This window comes from Tribolium madens, unplaced genomic scaffold (assembly GCF_015345945.1).
Source record: "Tribolium madens isolate multiple individuals breed KSU strain unplaced genomic scaffold, Tmad_KSU_1.1 Scaffold_2;HRSCAF=44;Tcas5.2_LGX, whole genome shotgun sequence".
Taxonomy (NCBI): Eukaryota; Metazoa; Arthropoda; class Insecta; order Coleoptera; family Tenebrionidae; genus Tribolium; species Tribolium madens.
The window spans coordinates 1,493,881-1,514,211 of record NW_025400995.1 but is presented as its reverse complement, the minus strand read 5'-3'; the positions used below and the strand labels follow the sequence as shown (position 1 = coordinate 1,514,211).

Below are 20,331 nucleotides of genomic sequence, written 5' to 3'. Positions count from 1 at the left end.
ATCACATTTTTATAGTACGTTATCATTCATCAATTAGTTTTCAAAAAATAGTTTAGACAAAAAACGTTTGGTTCTATACTTTTTATTCACATAATCTTTCCATTCGGATATGTAGTTGCCTGCAAATGAATTTTTAACTAATTTATTTTTTCTCTTTCGTTTATTGTGTGCAATTCAAGATGCCGGAAATACAAAGTTTAGTGTACTCGAGGATAAAAATTTATCCAAACTTTGATTTTTTGTTTTTAAAAGTTTTGCATATCGATGCAATACATACATATTGGAGCATATTCCTTGATATCTCGTACAAATTTTTGTAAAAAAACGCACATAATCCGAGCCTTATTTATCACATTTCAATATAAAATACAATTACATTAACAAAAATAGTTTTGATTTTATAATTGACCATTCTGAAGTTTTATAAATGAATTAGATGTATTTTTTGAGAATGTTTCTTTAGTATAGCGAAATAGTAGGAGCATTTTTGAGTTTCATTTATCATTTTTATCACATTTAAATGAATGTCAAACAAACCACAGTTTTTCAAATAATAGGGCAAATTTTCTAGTTTTTTGCATTTTATTTACGATACTAAAGATGAAATAAACAAGACAAACAATTTTACCGTCGAATTGTGTAAATGAAATGTGAAGGCAATCACTTGTCACTTTATATTTATTGATTAAAACAGTAAAGAGCACACTAACCCATTGTTGAAAATTTTCCTCCTCTTTCGGATTCGATTAGCGTGACTGATAATACATAATTGAAACTATTCGTAACAGAATTTCATGTTAATGCCGTTTGAAATGATATAATAGGTAACATTTGTTTAAGTTCGTGATTTTATGTTCCTGTATAGCCCGTTGACATTATTTAAATCAATAGCCTGGCGAAATATTTGAATGGAATGAATCTTCCTGAGTTTAAAGTATTAATTTAGTTCGTAGGGGTTAATCGTATTATTTTTGTGTTGGGTGCCAGAAGCAACGTCAGTTTGACTGTTGTATGCAATCTGTAAATTCAATACAAGCATTGTCTATATCCGACTCGAATATTTAAATATTCATGTGGCTATAGAAGCCGAGTAATTTTAATCTATTGTTAAGTTAAACAAACGCTGAAGCTCATTGTGAAATCGTATTCATTATAATAGCTTTTAATTTACTTGTAAGAACAGTATTATCTTCCATGTTTGCAAATTCTTTTAGAGTATCTGCATGTATCTATACCGGGTGGGGCATCCGTTACGCACAAAAAGAAAATCCCCACTTCTAATTAAATAAAATTGTTGAATTTTTTCACACTTACCTGGGCTTTAGTAAAGTACATTCTCTAATTTTTTGGTAATTTTTCATTCACAAACAAAGCCAAAAAAAAAATAAAAAGTAATTTTCTCCCAAAAAATTTAATTTTATACTGACCTACGCAGATTCACTTCCTATAATTGTTTACAAAATCAGAAAATGATTCTTTTGTTGGCAAATTATACCATTTTGTCATAAATCACGGGTCTGGTTTGTGTTTAAATAAAAAAAATTATTTTATAGGTAAATTAACAGAAAGTATTCATAAAACACACAAAACTGTTACGGACTCATTTATTATCCAGAAAAAATTTTAAATTATACCCTATCAATAATTAGTTAGGTATATGAAATATCGCCAGTTTTAATTTTAATATCAAGTGCGCGTAACCGATGCCCCACCCGGTACAATTAAGTCACATTTACCCGGACTTTAGTCCTCTCATCCCCCTCTCGGGACTCGCATTCGATTATTTACATTCAACTTTTAATTGGGTTAACAGTTTGCATTTTAAATCTTCGAAAGTTTGCAGTTTTTAAAATTCACCCGGGGTTTGGTTTTAGACCCCACCGAGTGAGACTTTTACGAATCCGGATGTCGTCCCTAACCCACAACGTGACGAAATGACGGCGATTTCCCAACGCATCTGGAATCTCTCCCGGCTCTCCTTCGACGGCACCGACAGGACGAACTTCCTCTACAGACAGGATTTACACCGGCATTTCGTCATAGATTCGGGTAAAAAATATAAATACACTCTAGGTACTTCAATAGTGATGTTGGAATAAATTGGATGCTTTTCACCGAATATTGCAGTATTTAATGCGTTGTTGAATGGAGAGGTGTAAGTTAACTTCACAGCGTATTCATTAAACGGATTTCCGTTAATTACTAAAGTGTAATCAAATCGTGTAAGCACACACTTTGCATGAATAAAGCTTTGAATCAATTGGTAGTACGCCTTCGTGGAAACGAGATATTTTAATTTACTTACAAGCGACTTAATTAGCCTTTATTTTGGGATCATTAACTTTGCATTTTTCAGATGAGACGAACTCTATTCTGCGAAATCCAGTCGGGGTTGCAATAGGAATCAAGCCCAACATTGACTGTTCCACTTGCATTAATCACAACGCCATTTATCCTGCCCCCGAAAATAGTAATAAAATCACCTAATTTTCTAATTAGTTACCGTAGGTGACAAGTGCAATATTCAATTAGATTTATTTATAGGCTTACTGTGACCAGCAGAATTAATAGCACTTTTGTTTGAGATTTGAATTCTGTATAGCAAAGGAATTAAAGTAATAATAACTGTAGAAATAGCAATCAATAGATATCTGTAACTAGAAATAGAAGTCATCTGGCACGAAAAATCAGTAGTTATCACACCGTTATGTACAGGATTTCATATTTTGTAAAGCTGGTAAGAAAAATTGTAATTATGCATGACTGTATCTAAACTAAAATAAAACCACTTGAATTGATCCGATTTTTTTACCCCTCCATTATTCTAAAATTAATTAATATATTCGAACAGGGCGGACATTTCACTCAATTGGTGTATCTACTAAATGAATTTTTAATGTTGCGGTTTTGATGACGCTGCATACATTTATTATTCAATTTATAATACCATATCACATAGAATTCCCTTCTTTCATACCGAATAATTACTTATCAATTATTTATCCTCTCATAAAATCTTTTCCATATTCAGATTTTAAATATTTTAGCTCAGTGATTAACTCCCTTGATAAGCAAAACCCCTGCAAATGTCAAAAATTCTAACTAGCATGCCTTTTTGCTTAGCAAATGAGTAGGTCTTGATGTCAGCTAAAAACCAGTAATACCTCATTTTTTTAAATTGGTTTAGGGGGTTTTTGCTTAGCAGACTTTTAGAGACCCAGATTACTAGATATCTAGGGACTTTATAGATTACAGCACTTCAGCGTCACCTTGTGCGGAAAAGATGAACAGCTAACTACACTTAACAGAAACCGTTAATATTTTAGTAAGTTTTCTAAATTATTGATCAAAGTTTGTTGCGCCTGGCAATCTGCAACTAGCAATACTGTGTCAAATTGAAATGCAAATAAAATTTAAATTTATTATGAAAGTTTACCACTTTTGTAACAAGAATAAAAACTTTTTTTATTATAATTTTAACATTAAACCATATAAGGTATAGTACGTCTAGCTTTAAAAACACACATCAAATATTGAATAAATTTTATAGCAAAATTTCTGACATTTTATTCTAAGGTATAATGTTTTGACACATGCTTATGTAAAATGCATAATTCGTGATAATGTAAAAATTATAGTTGGTTTTATATAAGCATTAAAAAGTGGAAAATATGGCGGCCGCAAAAAAAGAAAAAGAAAAATATATTGACAAGCTATTTTTGTATTACAATTTTTTTATTAAACACAGATATTGCATTATTACCTTTTATTGCATAAAACGCTGCAATGTTTTGTTTTTTTTATGAGTAATAGTTAAAAGTAACAATTTACGTTTTCTTGCAACCAACAATGCTTTGCTTTTTTCACAGTTTATAGTGTCCATTTCCCACTAAAAGATTCTAAAAACTGAGGTGGGTAAAAACGACTTTAAACTTACAATTACAATTTAGTTTCTTTTGCGACCAACTTTGAGAAAACCCACACTCTAAAGATGGGCTAAGTGCTGCCAACTTTGCAATAAATTAAATGGCCACTATGAATTGACCGCGACTTTTTTTTATTAAAGAATGTTTTGTTTATGGGTAAAATTTGTAATAATAAAAAGATTAAAAAGTAATAAGAAAAGCAATTCAAGTGCTACTTGTGTTAATTCTTGTTTTGTTGCGCCTGGTAGTCTGCAACCAACAATCCGCAGTGTTTTTTGTTTATTAAGCACAAAACGTAAAATGTGACCGCGACTTTAGGTTTTTTACTAGTTTTTTAACGTAACAAAATTAACAAAACAACAGTGATTCGGGCATTTTTGCTCGTAATCAGGTTTTCTTGCAACTGGTAGTCTGCAACAAACGATGCCATGCTTTTTTTCACACAGTTTACTATTATTTTTATTAAAGAATGTTTTGTTTATGGGTAAAATTTCTAATAATCAGATTAAAAAGTAATAAGAAAAGCAATTCAAGTGCTACTTGTGTTATTTCCAGTTTTGTTGCGCCTGGTGGTCTGCAACCAACAATGCGCAGTGTTTTTTTTTATTAAACACAAAACGTAAAATCTGTTTTACTATTATTTTTTATTGTTTTATTTATGAGTATAATTTGTAATAATAAAATTGAAAAATAGCAGCGATTTGAGCGCCTTTCGTGTCAATGCATTGAATTAAAACTGTCAATGACTGATGTCAGATGTTTTCTTTACTTGTGTTTTTTTCTGTATTTATCTAAAAACAAAACGTGTGATACAATAACTGACAAAATACAACCACTGATTAACACTAGCTTCCATTGCAGTTTTTTTCAATTAATTTCAAGTAATTAAAGAAGCCAAATTGATTGGGAGACAATGTTGATATTTTAAAGCTATTATAAGTAATAGAAGTGCAAAAAATGTCGAAGAATAAGTTGAATCTGACTCTACCACCGGGTTCTTTGGACCAAACCCCCACAGTGACCCCTACAAGTGCGCCGTTTCCGGACACCACAGCCCCGTAAGAGCCCCCTCTGTTCAGTCCCAAAACTAAGTCAATTTTAGGTCCAACAACGTCGGGAGCTCCAGTATCGACAACCTGACAGCTCGCATCGAAAGCCTGGAAATGGACGCGACACAGCAGCGACGCATCGATGTGTTTTTGTCCCAGAAAAAGGAAATCGGTGGCGATTTAAGCGACGACGATTTAGAAAAACTGGGCGAATTGGGGTCAGGCAACGGGGGCGTTGTTATCAAAGTCCGGCATAAATCCGGCCTTATTATGGCCCGGAAATTGATACACTTGGAGGTGAAACAGGCTATTAAACTCCAAATCATCCGCGAATTGAAAGTCTTGCATGAGTGCAACTTTACACATATTGTGGGCTTTTATGGGGCTTTTTACAGCGACGGGGAGATTAGTATCTGTATGGAGTATATGGACGCGGGGTCTTTGGATTTGATTCTGAAAAAAGCCGGCCGAATTCCTGAAAATATCCTCGGGAAGATTACTGTTGCAGTTTTGAAAGGGCTTAGCTACTTGAGGGATAAACATGCGATTATGCACCGGGATGTTAAACCGAGTAATATACTTATTAATAGCAGTGGGGATATTAAAATTTGCGATTTTGGGGTCTCGGGACAACTTATAGACTCCATGGCGAATTCTTTTGTCGGGACTAGAAGCTACATGTCGGTAAAGTATCACAAAAGTGTGACAATAAACCGATATTTTATCAATTTTAAATTTTCAGCCTGAGAGACTCCAAGGAACTCATTACTCAGTCCAGAGTGATATTTGGTCTCTTGGTTTATCACTAGTAGAGATGGCTATAGGGATGTACCCAATCCCACCCCCGGATCCAGAAACATTGAAAGCAATGTTTGAGTCGCGAAACGATAACGATTCACCCGATCACACAAAAGGGCCTCGCCCTATGGCTATTTTCGAGCTTTTGGACTACATTGTCAACGAGCCGCCGCCGAAACTCCCAAGTGGTTTATTTTCCGATGAATTCAAAGATTTTGTTGATAGATGTTTAAGAAAAAATCCCGATGAAAGAGCCGACTTGAAAACCTTAATGGTAATCTATGAAATAAACCAATCATAAAACTTATTTTTATTTCCAGAACCATGAATGGATCAAAAAAGCCGAAGCCGAGGATGTGGACATTGCGGGTTGGGTTTGTAAAACAATGGAAATACAGCCTCCTCAAAATAAAGTCTAATTTCGTGTTTTAAATTTTATCTAGCTAGTGAATGTTTGTGTTTCAGCTAAGAAACTGTGATAAATTTCATTTCAGAGCTGTAAGGTTTCATAATTTAACAATTGTCGGTTTGAATTGAAAAAAAGTCACAACCCGATTTGTTTGTATTTTGTCAATTAATTGTATGTGAAAGTGATTTGTTTGAGGTGGTCAGTTTTGCATCTGAATGTCGATTTATACTTTTTATTGTTACAACAACTGTACAGTCTATGATATAAACCATAACGTGTTAAAGTACAAAAACTGTTCTACCGTACCCGAAATCGAAATTGTCTGTGATAAAAGTTGTACATGAAAAATATAAGTCAATATAATGGTTGTGGCTTTTTGCAGGACTACTAACTTTTTTAATTTTCTATTCGTTATAATTTAGTAAATCATAGTATTATAGTATAGGATCGTTTAGTGAGACTTTTCTTTCATTTCTTTTGCATGATTGTGACAACATGTTGAAATTATGAAATGTTATATAAAGTGCACACAGAATTTATTTAATAAATGAAATATTGTTAGAGTACCTAAACTAGTCTGGCAAAAATACAAGTTTTCGCTTTTTACATCTAAATGTCTATATATTTGTAGGTAGACTAAATATCCGTAAAATAATTAAGATATATTTTTCCCGGACTAGTGATTCGTGTCAGATTTATTGAAATAATTCCATCACTCTGTAAGGTTAATGATTTAAAATGTATTTGTGCTTTACGTATGTATATTGTAATAAAATTTTGAAAAAAGTATTGATTTTGATTTGAATTTGGCGCCAAAGTGTGGTGGGGGTTTGAATTTTGGCGGTAAATTCGAAATTGTGTGCATCAGTATTTAATTAATCGTCGGTGTACATTCCTCCCATCTCTTTGTCGGCATAAAAGTAAGGAGATTGAAATAAAACTATGCCAACGCAGTATGCGCTCGTTTATATCGTAATACCTCAGTGACATTTCTTTGGAATATTTAACAGGTAGATACGTCTCTTTGACTCGTTTTGGCTGAAAATTGCCAGATAAGTTCGAATTTATTCAGGTATTTGAGATGTGTTGACAAGGAATGTTAAGAAATGCTTGAGTGCGGGACTTTTATCACCTTTTAAATAACATTAAATTTCTGATGGGATATATTTTATTAGCGCCGAATGCCGATACATTTTCGAATTTGGTGGCAAAACAAATATTCCAAATATCGCAACAATTTCTTCATTCGCTTTTTCTTTGTTTCTTAATTGTCATAGACGGCACATTGCGACCAAAGTATAAAGAATATGTTCAAAGGCGAATTAATTATGAATTCCAGGGCCTCTGGCTTTACGTTCAAAGTGCACAACTTTTAATTAAAACAAACTTGGTACTCCTACATGCAGATCAAAGTGCTTTCAGAGACTGTACCTAACATTTATGAAAAATGAAAGAGACAACCCAATTCGTTTCACTTTATTTATGTCTTCAACTCGAATTGTAAAATAGTCAAGATATCTCCATAATACTAATTTCGTGAAACGTAATGAAATTTTGATAGATTGGCGTAATTTAGGTCTAGATGTGGACGAATACATATTGCAGGGGTCTGAGACCGGTCCAAATGTGACAATGACATGACGGACAAGAGTGGCACTTGAGTGATTGTTTCATTACGTTTCTGTTGGGAAGAAAGCAGCTTGCAGGAATTGTCGACACTCAATAAAGATGACAAACAACAACACCGAAAGAGCGAAAGTTGAATCGTAGCCAAAAAATCAATAATTTAAGTGCGGGAGAAAAATTCAAGCCTTATCAATTTTCTAGTCGATCTGGTCGTTTACCCAAGGGTAAAGGCATCTGATATATCATCCCTACGTTGTAGGGACACTTGAAAATTGCCACTACTTGTCCTTCATCCCCATCCCTTTGCTTATTTTCCAGGATTAAACCCTAATTAAATATTAAATAGATTTCTAAATTGTTCCTGCCCTTGTAAATGACAAATAAGCCGAGCCCTACACGTCCCCAAATCTGCTTAAACGAGCTGAAAATTTGATTTCGGGCCCGGCCACCAAAATCTCTATTTTTTCAATAACAAACATGTAAATTGTAGATTAGTTCAAGTTGGGCACGAAAACGTCTTAATTTATGTATTAAGAGAGGCGAAGAAGTTTTTAAAAGGCGCAAGTGTTTAGTACAAGGAAATTAATGTTTGTGCCGCCCTTGTGGTTAATTTTTGGAATTAATTAGAAAAATAAATGGCTCTAGAACGAGATTTTAATGACAAAATATTAAAATTGTCGCAGATGGGAAAGTATAAATTGATAATTCCCATTATATATACGGCCCTTGTTAAGCAAAGCGCTTTAATTACATCTGGCTAGGGTAGGAAGATGGATTAGAAAATCTACGTCGTACGTCAAAAGAAACGGCCTTTATTTAACTCTAAGACAAAACGTTTGTGCCGAGCTTTTTAAAAAAATCCTGAATAAGTAAAGACATCAAATGAAGAAGAAGAAGAAGTGCGATTCTGTTTGTATAAATAATAAATTTAGTGAATGTGATTAAGCAGTTTACTCGTAGTGACATCTCCTGTATCCAGGCTTTGTTATTTATTGCCAACATCCCAAAGGAAATTATAATCCTACCTTTCACCTATGCTTGACACCGAAGGAAGTCGAGTTTCGTTTCTTATTCTCGCTTGAACAAAGAAACGAAATTATCAGTGGCGGCTCGTAGTTTTATATTAAGAGAACACAGATCTTTTTTATATAAAAACATAGAAATATACGTGGAGGTTTAGCCAAAAACGAGTGATACATTTGGGGCTCATTTTTTGAGAAAATAATATTGGTTAAAACCGCATCTTGCTATCGACTTTTGTTTTCGATTTACAGACAAAAGTTGACATTTTGTCGAAATCTAAAAAAAATATATTTTTGTTATTATAGAAGATACGGATTTGAAATAAAGACAAGCACTTTTTTACGAGGAATTTAATAATGTAGTTAACTATTTTTTTTAGTTACTTGTTTAACCGTAATAAGATAAAAATGTATTTTTTTAAGTGGAAATTATAGGCGGCTATGGCAATTTTGAAAAGCTTATTTTTTTCTGATCCAAAAGAAATATATTTGTAAGAGAATATTTTTTTATAATTATACTTAAAAAATGAAATACATATTTTGTTTGATAATAGTTGGCTATGGAAAAACTATTTCACTCCAAATGTGTAAATAATAATCAATAAGAGTTTTGTGAACCGTGAAATGGATGAAAAAATAGATAAAATTAAATAAATAAAATAAAAATTTTAAAAATGCGATACGTTAGAAGTATCGAACAAATATGCGAGCGTCTCAGAAAAATTTTTACATATTTTTAAAAAATTCAAAAATAGGAAAAAGAAATGTCAACACAATTAGAAAAAACATTTTTTTGATGGTTTATTCACATAGACGGAATTTAGGGTCTTTGAATAGCCATATCGTCATTTTTGTGTCATATAAAATATATTTCATTAAAGAATTAAAACGGCTTTTTTTACAACACTCTATGTATTGCTAAAAATTACAATAGTAATGTTAACTTAAACAAGTTAAAAAAGTTAAAAAGTTTTCTAAGCACTAATAAGTAATAAAATAAATGCAAAATAAATCCTAATTAACTTATTGGTAACTAATAACATTTCTTTGTTTTTGTTTAAAAATTAGTGCTTAGAAAACTTTTTCATTAACTTGTTAAATAATATAGTTTAAATCCTTTTAGTTGAAGATGTAACATTTTTCCATGGCCAACTGCGAACAAAAATCAAAGATAATTTTTTGCTAAAAATGTATTATAATAATTTGTTACAAATACAATATATTTTTAGACCAGAAAAAAACAAGCTTTTTAAAAATGTCATAGCCACCTATGATTCCCATTTTAAAAAATACAAGTTTATCTTATTAAAGCTAAACAAGTAACTGAAAAATTATTTACTTATTAAATTCCTCGTAAAAAAGTGTCTGCATAATTTCTTTATTTTAAATCCGTTTCTTCTATAATAACGAAGATATGAATTTTTCTAGATTTCGCCAAAATGTCAACTTTTGTTTGTAAGTCTAAAACAAAAGACGATAGCGGGGATGCGGTTTAAACCAATATTATTTTCCCAAGAAATGAGCCCCAGAATGTATCACTCGTTTTTGGCTAAAAATCTTAGTTTCGGAGATTCCCTATTCGGACATCCAAAATGCAGCACCCTGTACACATGTCATTTTTGACAACTAAAAAATTATTCTTTGCTTTGCTTACCACGAAAAGTTGACTTTTAACAGCAAAGAAAAATACAAAAGTCGACTAACCTTTTTAAATTTTTTAATTTTTTTTGAACGCTTCATTAAATTTATTAATTTCAATTTGCGTGGACGAATCTACATTTGTGGCTATTTCTTATTTACCCTGGAGATGTAATTTATATATTCTTGACTTTAAGTGTGTCTTTCTATTGCCCTTGGTATTTTTTAAAGTTGTATTACCACAGTTTTAGACCGTGCTTCCTCACCACGACTTGAAAATGGCTAAAAAAAATTTTTGCTTCCAGTTAACCACTCATATTTAATATACCAGGAATTTACAAAACTATATTAATAATAAATTTTCCTATAACCTTAAAAGAAAGTAAGTTTTTCCATTCGAATTTCAAAAAGGAAAGTGGCCAATTACCTCCCTCTGTCAAAATTAGAATAAAAATATAAAAACCTCCCCGGGAAATAGAAATTTTACCTACCCCATAGAAATTGAAAAATATGCTGCTAGATTTAATGCAAAACTGGGATATTAAGAGAAATTGTTAGAATTGAAGTTTTTCTTGCTGGATTTGACAACAACCAAACACTACACTAAAAAAATCTACCCTACATTTTGCATTATTGCAAAAGACACCGTTGCAAATTTGACAATTGACATTGACAGATTTCAGTATTCTCGCCAAATTAAAAAATTAATTCCCATTGGATTAATAAAAAAGATGGAGCTGCCTCCTGCCCCACTCAAAGTTCGAATCGTTACTCTCTGGCCTAAAAACACTTTAAATTATGTACTAGCCTTTTCAAAAATCTTAGATCTTCTCAGCAACATGTGCACTGCGCCCTTCCAAACATCTCAGCTGTTTAGCAGGATAGTTCACTGGTTCACCATTATTTAAAGCAAAAAAATCAACATTTGAACAAATAAATTTCTAGTAAATTATTTTATTTTTAACTTTTATTTTCACTGGGAGGCCACTTTTCCTGACGAGCCGCCACTGGCAGGGGCCGACTGGCCAGGGGTGCCACAGCACACCGGGCCCTCGTGTCTTACAGGGCCCCAATTATGGTAGGCTCTTATTTTAAATTAAATGTTTCTATACGTATCTTTATTAATTTATTATGTCAAGAGCCCAATCAAATAAGATCAATTTTACATTTTTTTAAATAAACTTTCCACAGTGCAGGAGAAGGTTGTACATAATTTGAAATTACATAGAGCTGATTCCATAAAGAGCTGAACCACGTTTTTCGCCGAAGCTAAGTGTGTTTGTTTGTAGGAATTAAAAATATAGCCAAAACAAATTCGTAAAACTTAAACCAAGTCTATAATTTTAATGATTTTAGTTCAGTTTTATTTATATGGTCCTAAGAGTATGTAAGAAAAGTCCGCGTGGTTTTATACAAAATATCGTTTTTACTTTTAAATTTATATGTTGGCATAACTAATGGAAAATTATAAATACTTACAAGGTTATATAAAATGATTTTCGACTAGTCGCCTATGGATTTTCCATTTAAAATAAAAAATGCCACTTTAAAAATTATTGAATTTAATTAACCCTAGGATACATAACGTGGGTATTTTGTACCAAAATTTCTTTTTCATTTTTACTCATAATTTTATAGGATTATAGTTAGGCCTTCTTTATAATGTTGTTAACATAATAGTTGAAGTTATATTTTACAAAGATTGTAATTTACAGAATAAAAAAATATTTTTAGTAATTACACATAACCCCAGGTGTTTAAACTTATTCAAACTTTGTCTGATTTTTAAGTCAGTGTACAAGTAGCGAACCTATGTGTGAAAAACACTCTATATAGATATAAAAATAAAGAATGTTAATAAAACGTTTGTTTAAATAAACAATTATTATTTTAACAATAATACAACTTGATAATTCAAATCTCGGTGGTCAAAATAACGTCAAAATGCTCTAAGGTATTTTTCTGTTGGTTGTATCTTAGGGTTAACCTCAAGTGTTAATTTATTTCGATTGAGGGCTGTCACTGTTGACAGATCTATCTAGTTCAAAAATAATAGATCGGCAGAGTATAATTTACATGTAAAAAAATTCCATGTAGGCGACTAGATGAAAATCATTTTGAAACAGGCTGTATAAACTTGGTGCACAGAAACGAAAAGAAAAAAAAGAAAATTACAAGCAGCTCTGAACACGTTCATCAGAAAATGTTTTTTTCGTTTATTAAACCGTCATGATCTCAACTGAACGTGACGTCACACCCTCAGTAAAGGAAATAATTAATGAATTTGGAAAAAAAAATACCAGGTGAATAAAAAGTATGGAACCAAGCGTTTTTTTCGTACGCTAAGCACTTTACAAAAAATAATTAGTGTAGCGTAAAGTCCAACTAAAATGTGACCATTTATCAAGAATAACATTTTTCGAAATTCCTTTTAGCTTTCGAGTTCTGGAAATTTTCTTTTTTTTTTTAATGGCAACCCACCATGGTAATTTTTTTAATTAAAGATTATGATCTAAAAATGACCTCTAATTAAACAGAATTGTTTTCTAGTCAGTACTTTTTTTTTAATAAATTGTTAAAGTTGCGTTCCGAGTCCATCACGAAGATTTTCCGAACTTGAACGAGGAAGTCGTTTCATGACTTTGGTCGTTGGAGAGCCCGGTTTTTGGTGCAGGTGCTTTGGGGTGGTTCCGGATGGATCAAAAAATGTAAAAACAAATCATTTTCTTCTATTTTTAGTCCATTCGAAACCACCCCAAAGCACCTGCATATAATATAAATCAGCGCTCTCCCATGATGAAAAGCATGAAACAACCACTTCGGTTAAGTTCGGAAAATCTTCGTGATGAGCTCGGAACGCAACTTTAATAATTAATTAATTTAAAAAAAAAGTACTGGCTAAAAAACAATTTTATTTAATTAGAGGTAATTTTTAGATCATAATCTTTAATTAAAAAAATTACCATGGTGGGTTGCCATTAAAAAAAAAAYWWWWTTTCCAGAACTCGAAAACTAAAAGAAATTTTGAAAAATGTTATTCTTGATAAATGGTCACATTTTAATTGGACTTTACGCTACATTAATTATTTTTTTCGTAAAGTGCTTAGTTTACGAAAAAAACGCTTGGTTCCATACTTTTTATTCACCTGGTATATTGCATTAAGTGGTAAGTAGTTTTTATACATATTTTATTGCATTTATTGGTCCCTCATTTCAATTTAGCACCCCATGAAAAAATTTGCCAGTCCGCCCCTGGCCACTGGAAATTATTTATCCAAATTTCAATCACGACTCGAGTAAATTAAAAGAGCGAAAATGAAGCGAGCCTCCTAGACATTATGTGGCAAAGAATCTCCCATAACTTTCAATTTGTCCGACATTTTTATAATATATAGAAGGAAACGACAGTTTGCGAGCGTCCCCCTTTGTTTTATGCAGTGTATTAGGTAATAATGACAATACCTCGTCTTGGGGCGTTACCGGTTAAAAGTTTTTAACGAGCGGGTGACTTGGGCATAAATTCTTATTTTTGCTAATATTTGCATCAGCTCGGCTGCCGCCTCGGGGAGTGCTCAATATTATCGGCAATTCGGGCGAGTGCCCTAACAGTTAAGCGTTTGTCTAATGTATTCCTGAGGGATGTAGGGACACATAAAAGGTGTACGTATGCGATGTGGCAAGACACAGGTCGCGATAAGAGCTGGGCGTTCAGTGGTTCGTCGTGATAGGAATGCTAGGAGCGTGATAAGGAGCTTGCCTAAGCGGTCGGGTGTGTCCCTGAAGATGGATGACTGTCGCGGGAAATCCACCCACGTGTCTTCGGGATTCGACTCACGTATTAGCGACTTGTGACAACTGTGATCTATAACACTGATTCCTGGATTCTGGAATTAATTGAAGAAAAATCAATCCGATTTCTGGAAACTCGAAGGAGGATACAAGAGGGACGTCATCATAAGCACAGTAGCGAATTCTGGAAAACACAAGTCATGCCGAGCCAATTTAACCGATGGACGAGCCATCGTTAGCAGACGATATTGTGGTGACTTGTGAAAATTAATCGATAAAATATTATAATTGTTGGAACAGTTGTTAACGCGATCTGGGATATTGACCAGCCCAGGAAACACCCAAATCACGGCCGACGACTACATGGGTGCATTGGGATGGATACACCCATTCAAATATTCTACTCTGAATAAGTAGTTTAAAAAAAATATCGTAACCTTATGGTGACCCTTAACTACAACATATTTTTTTTACAGGGTGTCAGAACTCGAACCCCAGAGAAAAATTTCAATTATGATAAGGTACCAAAAACATAAAAAAAATATTTCAAAAATTCTCTGTCAAAAAATTAATTTTTTGACATTTCACATTTTTTTTATGTATATTTAATGTTTTCTTATAATTATTTAGTAAACGGACAGAAATTTTGCCAATAAAAGTCACAAATAACATTAAACAGAGTTACAATTTAGAATATAGCCTCCTTGTTTAGTCTTCCAATAGCCTATAGCAAAAAAAATGAAAAATAAATAGAGTCAAAGTGCAAAATTTAAACTCTCATAACTTCAAAATTTCTATAGATAGAATTTTTTTAACATTTTCCATGTTTTTCTGGTATTTTACATTACCTCTGGAGTGCGAGTTCTGGCGCACCTGTATATTAACTTGAAATTTTTTGTGTGTCGTTTAAAAATGAATTTAAAAAAACTTCGATTTTTGGCGATTTTATTTTTTTATGCAATTTGAACTATACGTTTTTTCATAAAAAATGAAAACTACTGAATTTTGCAATCCGTTACAAATATTTAAAATGAGATAATAACTGTGTTGAAAAAGAATAATAACTAAATAATAGTTGAATTTTCGTATTTACTCTATAATCTTTTTTTAGTAACACTCTATAATCTTTCTTTAGTAACATTGCATTCTTTGAAATCACTTTCAATGTCAAAAATATCTTAAATTTTCTATTATTCTATTTTCCCCTTCGAGAAAATGGATCAAATTCATCGTTTATTTTATTCTACAGTATGTCCCCACCATACTGCCAAAACTGCAAAGGAAAAACATTTTTCGCTTCATCTGAAACGAGCAAATCTAAATGCTTTTTATTTTTGTTATTTTTTACTTTGACAATGATGTCACTTTGACAAATGAGTTTACGCAAATTAAATAACAAAAATGTTTGTGAAAAACATAATTTTAATAAATGGCAACCCAAAGAAACAGCTTTAGGATAAGAAACAAAGTCGTTTTTAACAAGAACCATCATTATTCAGTTAATAAATTAATTGTCATAGTGACATTTAATTGTCAAATAAATAAAATCGCCAATGTGATAGGACTTAAAAAACAGAGAAAAATTATTCTAAGTCGAAAATTAAGAGAAAAATTAACTTTACTTTTCACTGAATCAGCCGAATGAATTTTTAAGTACAGATTTGCACGTTTCAGGTACTTTTGGTGTAAAATCAAAGATAAAAATTTTTTCCTCTTGTAAACCCAATCCGGGGACATACTGTATTTTGTTTTTCCATTTTTTAGGTTAATCCAAAATTAAGATATTTAGTGAAAAACTCCGTGAAAAAATTAATTTATTATCTCAAACTTCTAAAATTCCAAAAAATTGAGGGAATAAAAAATTTCTTTAATTTTTTTGGTGATTTTTGAAAGACCACTGTATCTAGATTAAAAAAAAACATTTTGAAGCTTCAAGTGTTGAGATCTTCTGGCAAAAAATTTCAATCCTAAAAAATAGCACAAGAAAAAACTTTTCGTTCTTGTTTTTGGTCCACGATCGCGAAGAAATTTTAATTAGTTAAATAAAAATAATGTTTATTGTCCAACGATATAATCAGTTGCAAGACAAAAATGAATATTTAAAGCTACAAAAAATAAGAAATTATATAATGTAGGTATTCTTACAAATAAAAAAATTTACAAAATCAACTTAAATTTAAATAAAACAAACAACAAATTATGTAAGTAATGGAAAATAAGAAATAAGAGTACAGAAACAAAAAAACAAAGAAAAAGAAAAGAGAAAAAAGAAAAAGGCCAAATAGCTTATTCATTCAGCTTCAATTTGCTTCTTTTATATTCTCTACAGGGTGTTTACAGTCTTGGAGTTGAAAATTGACCTAGTAATAGAAGAGTACAGAAATACTGTAACCGAGAAAAAAAACTCACACAATTGTTATTATTAAGAATGTTATTTAACTTCAAAAGATTGGTACATGGTTAAGAGTCTCTGGAATTATTTCCTTGTTCAGATAAAATTGTATTGTTGTAACAAATAAAAAAATCATATCCATGATAATGAAAGAGCAAAGTCACTTCATAGTTTTGACACTGTCATCATTTGATTTGCTTTTCCTTTAGTCTTTATCAAAATTCAAAGATCTTCTGTTTAATTTCTTCCAATAGGTCTCATTTGTTTTTCTTAATTTTTTTCAAAATTCATAAACATAAAATATTAAAACAAACAAATTGGTTGTCGTGGTTTACGATGAAACACAAGTAACGTTACTATTGGCCATTGTTGCAGCCGTGGCAGCAGTTCTCAAACAAATAGTTATTTATTCTAAGAGTTTGAGTGTAAATCGGACGCATTATTAGAGTGGATCATCCACGAGGTCGAATAAAGCGTCCGATTTACACTCAAACCAGTTGAATACAACATTTTATTCTTCGAAATAGACTCAACACGTCTTAAACTTGCTTTAAATCTGTTAAAAATAATTTGACGTTTCGTATTGAGACATGCTAAATAGTTGTCAAAACTTCAGTATCGAAGAATAAAGTAATTTCCTTTAACAACGTGAATTTTTGTTTTATATAGCGTATTAGTTTTCTTCTATCATGAAATTTCAACCTCAAGACCGTAAACACGTATACGTTAATTTGTTGGTGAGATATCTGACCTTTTATAAAAAAGGATCCTTTGATCATCGATATCTCAGTAACTTGTCAAAAACTTCACTAAATTTTCTACAAGATCTTTTTATTTAAGAGAAATTCACCCTCAACAACGATTAAAAAAAAAAGAAAAAACCAACGTTTTTTTTGTTGTTTCAGTAAAACTACTGCTTATTCACAAATATTAATGGAGAGACTAATATGTGTCCAGATTTTCTTACAGCTCAATTTGTAAATTTTTAAATCTATCCATCAAACCATTTTGACAGATATTGATCAAAGTTTTACAAAAGAATGAAATGTTTGTTTGTGTAATTTTTATCAAAATAAAAAACTTTTGCATGTTAAATTTGAAAAAAAAATCGAAAAAAATTTCAATTTTTTTTAACTGACTAAATTTTGAGAGCATTCAGTTTTTGCATACCCTAATTTTACTCATCTCAAATTGATTGCATTAATTAAAAGTTGATATCCCAAGCTGTATTCAGCACACTCGATTCACATTCATGAAAATTTTCGAAAAAAGTCAAAATTTTAGTTTCCGATTTCTTTTTTCGAATTTTGCAATTTTGAACATCTACTATTTTCTCTATTTTTTTATTGTATTCATACATTAACCACTTTTGTATTTTTTTCACTGTTATTTATTGTTTTTTACTATTGTTTGTAAATGTTAAAGTTTAAATCAAAAGAAGAAATTGTTTTTTTTGTTATTTGTATTGCTTTAAACCCGATTAATCTATCAATCCCATTGAAAATGTGAAAAGTCGTGCCCCAAATCCATGTGATATTACAATTTAAGAATTTCTTTTAGCAGTATCAGACAGGTTCACATGTTGGGGTTCGCATATGTGCACATTACCCACATTCGGTTGTTATCTGGGGCACCCCTGATTCTTTCTAATCGATACTCGAGGAGTTGTGTATTTAGATATGAATTCGTCGGTATTCCAATTAGATCAGGTGTTGTTAAATTAAAATCTGTGAGTAAATTCCTGTTACAGTCTTGATATTGTCCAATTTGATATCAAGTCGAGCATTCCTTGTTGACATGTGACAGCTGCAAGGGTTGGTATATTGTCTTAGATTGACAAGTTGAGACTGGACTGGAGAAATTTCCGTCACAGCAACAATTACAAGTGTCTGATGTGAAATCTTGAAGATTGTTCGAGGGTGGTGGTATATCGGTATTGCCGTCAACAAGTGTTTTCAGTAGATATAGTTAAAGAAGTAATCTAAAGTTGACGAGAGCAAGATCAAAGTTGCTTACACTTGGATTACAATTCAATTAGTTTTAAATCCGGTTGAATGGAGGAGGTTTTGTTGTGGGATAATTTAGTGCAGTAATATCAAAATCCAAAGTAAATGATGCAATAAGTCGTTGAGTTTGCTTCTTTATCAGGTTTGTCAGAGTGTAAATTACATTTTACTACAATTACGGGGAGGCAAGACAGAATACGAAGTGCTTCAGCTATAAAATATGGCTAATTACGTCTCCCGGAACACCGCTCGACCTTCTCTCGAAACAAATATCTGTTTTTCGGTTTTCTGAATTGAAAAACGACTTTGTATTTTTGTCACGCGCATTTAGGGTCGCAATATTGTAATTTTCGCATTAAAAAGGTAATAGGAAAGGAAGCGCCAAACCATTGCTAAACCGTAAAGTGATCAATAACAAAAAGGAAGATCCTGTAAACGTGCTTTAAAGCTTCCTGTAAAACTCGAGGGATTTATAGAGAATTGGGGAAGTGAAAAAGCCAAAGGCGACCGCGGGCAACAAGTTTAGGGAGACGAGACGAGAGATCGCTTTGACATTCGCTCCATATTATAAGCAGGGAGCAGATTAAATTAGCGTTTTATATCTGGAAAAACTGCAAAGAAGGCGTACTATTGGGATTAGCCGTCCCTCCGTGTTTACATTAAAAACTTAATCTGCGACAGACGTATCACCGCCTCTCACGATTGACGTTAATAAAGCAGAAAAATCTCCATAGCCTCCAACTGTTGAAAAATTTCCACAACTTTCCCTCTTTTGTCCAAGGCTAGTAGATGAATGTTTAAAGTGTGTTGAACTGGGGGAGGGTGAAGGCGGGTGAGGCAGCAGTGTGGTGGTCAGTTTATGTTATGATGTGGACCGAGGATCAACCTGCAATAATTAATCGGTTCCCTGAAGAACGCCAGACAAAGGGAAGCGGCCAAGGAAACCTCCTGAGATGGCTGCTTCGAGAGGTGGGCAAAGGAAAGTACAACTATGGATTCCCGACTGGGATCCGAATAGCTCACGGTCAAACTAAGAGCCGGCCACTTAATGTGACGCTCGGGACCCTCGACGCAGCTTCTGCTACCGAAGTCGAATGCCTACAAACGTTAAACAGCTTTTACGCCAGACTTCATTCCTGCTGAGTGCTGATTACACACAAACTACCCAACGCTTCAAACTACTGTCACACTTTCACCGGCGCCTCCACCAAATCTCAACAACATCCAACAAGATTCCACATAAAAACTTTTTTATTCATGTAAAAAACTAATAGCTATTTATTGGACGAATATATTCTATATTTCATAAGTTGTTTTTTAATACCATAAACCCCACTAGTGAGTTAAATTTAGCTCACTGTTGCGTTATCTTATTGTTTGATTGTTAAAAAGTGATTTTTTTATTTAATTTAAAACATTTGTTGTGAAGTTTTCAAAAATAGTATTTCTTTAAATGTACATTAAAAGTTTTAGAAACGCGAAAAATAAATTTTTGTATTTTTTTGTATGGATATCTTAGATTAGAGCAGAGATATGATTCGGGTGTGTGCTGGCGCAGTGACATAAGATTTTTTAACTTTTGTCTCCAGAAAATAATAACTAACATAAATTAAAGTAATATAAAAAATGTGATCTTATTTTGAGAACAAAATTTTGTTTTGTTTTTGAGTTATGCG

The 20,331-nt window shown here is 32.2% G+C and overlaps 2 protein-coding genes across 3 annotated transcripts in view; both read left to right on the top strand.

The window, feature by feature from the left end:
* The window catches only part of LOC123006641 (SKI family transcriptional corepressor 1 homolog-B), a 16,754-nt gene extending 14,204 nt beyond the window's left edge, over positions 1-2,550 (top strand). Inside the window, exons 4-5 of the mRNA XM_044401280.1 lie at positions 1,875-2,049; positions 2,357-2,550. Coding sequence (XP_044257215.1) covers positions 1,875-2,049; positions 2,357-2,487 — 306 coding nt within the window. The 3' untranslated portion in view covers positions 2,488-2,550. The remainder of the gene's footprint in view (positions 1-1,874; positions 2,050-2,356) is intronic.
* Positions 2,551-4,665: 2,115 nt separating this feature from the next.
* On the top strand, positions 4,666-6,959 carry LOC123006328 (dual specificity mitogen-activated protein kinase kinase dSOR1). Of its 2 annotated transcripts, XM_044400735.1 has the most exons (5): positions 4,671-4,730; positions 4,788-4,984; positions 5,029-5,659; positions 5,718-6,047; positions 6,094-6,959. In XM_044400735.1, the coding sequence occupies exons 2-5, from the start codon at positions 4,884-4,886 to the stop codon at positions 6,190-6,192; spliced, it is 1,161 nt and encodes a 386-aa protein (XP_044256670.1). In that variant the 5' UTR covers positions 4,671-4,730; positions 4,788-4,883; the 3' UTR covers positions 6,193-6,959. The 2 variants fall into 2 exon arrangements, with proteins under 2 accessions (XP_044256669.1, XP_044256670.1); XM_044400734.1 differs by having other exon boundaries at positions 4,666-4,984.
* The last annotated feature ends 13,372 nt before the right edge of the window (positions 6,960-20,331 follow it).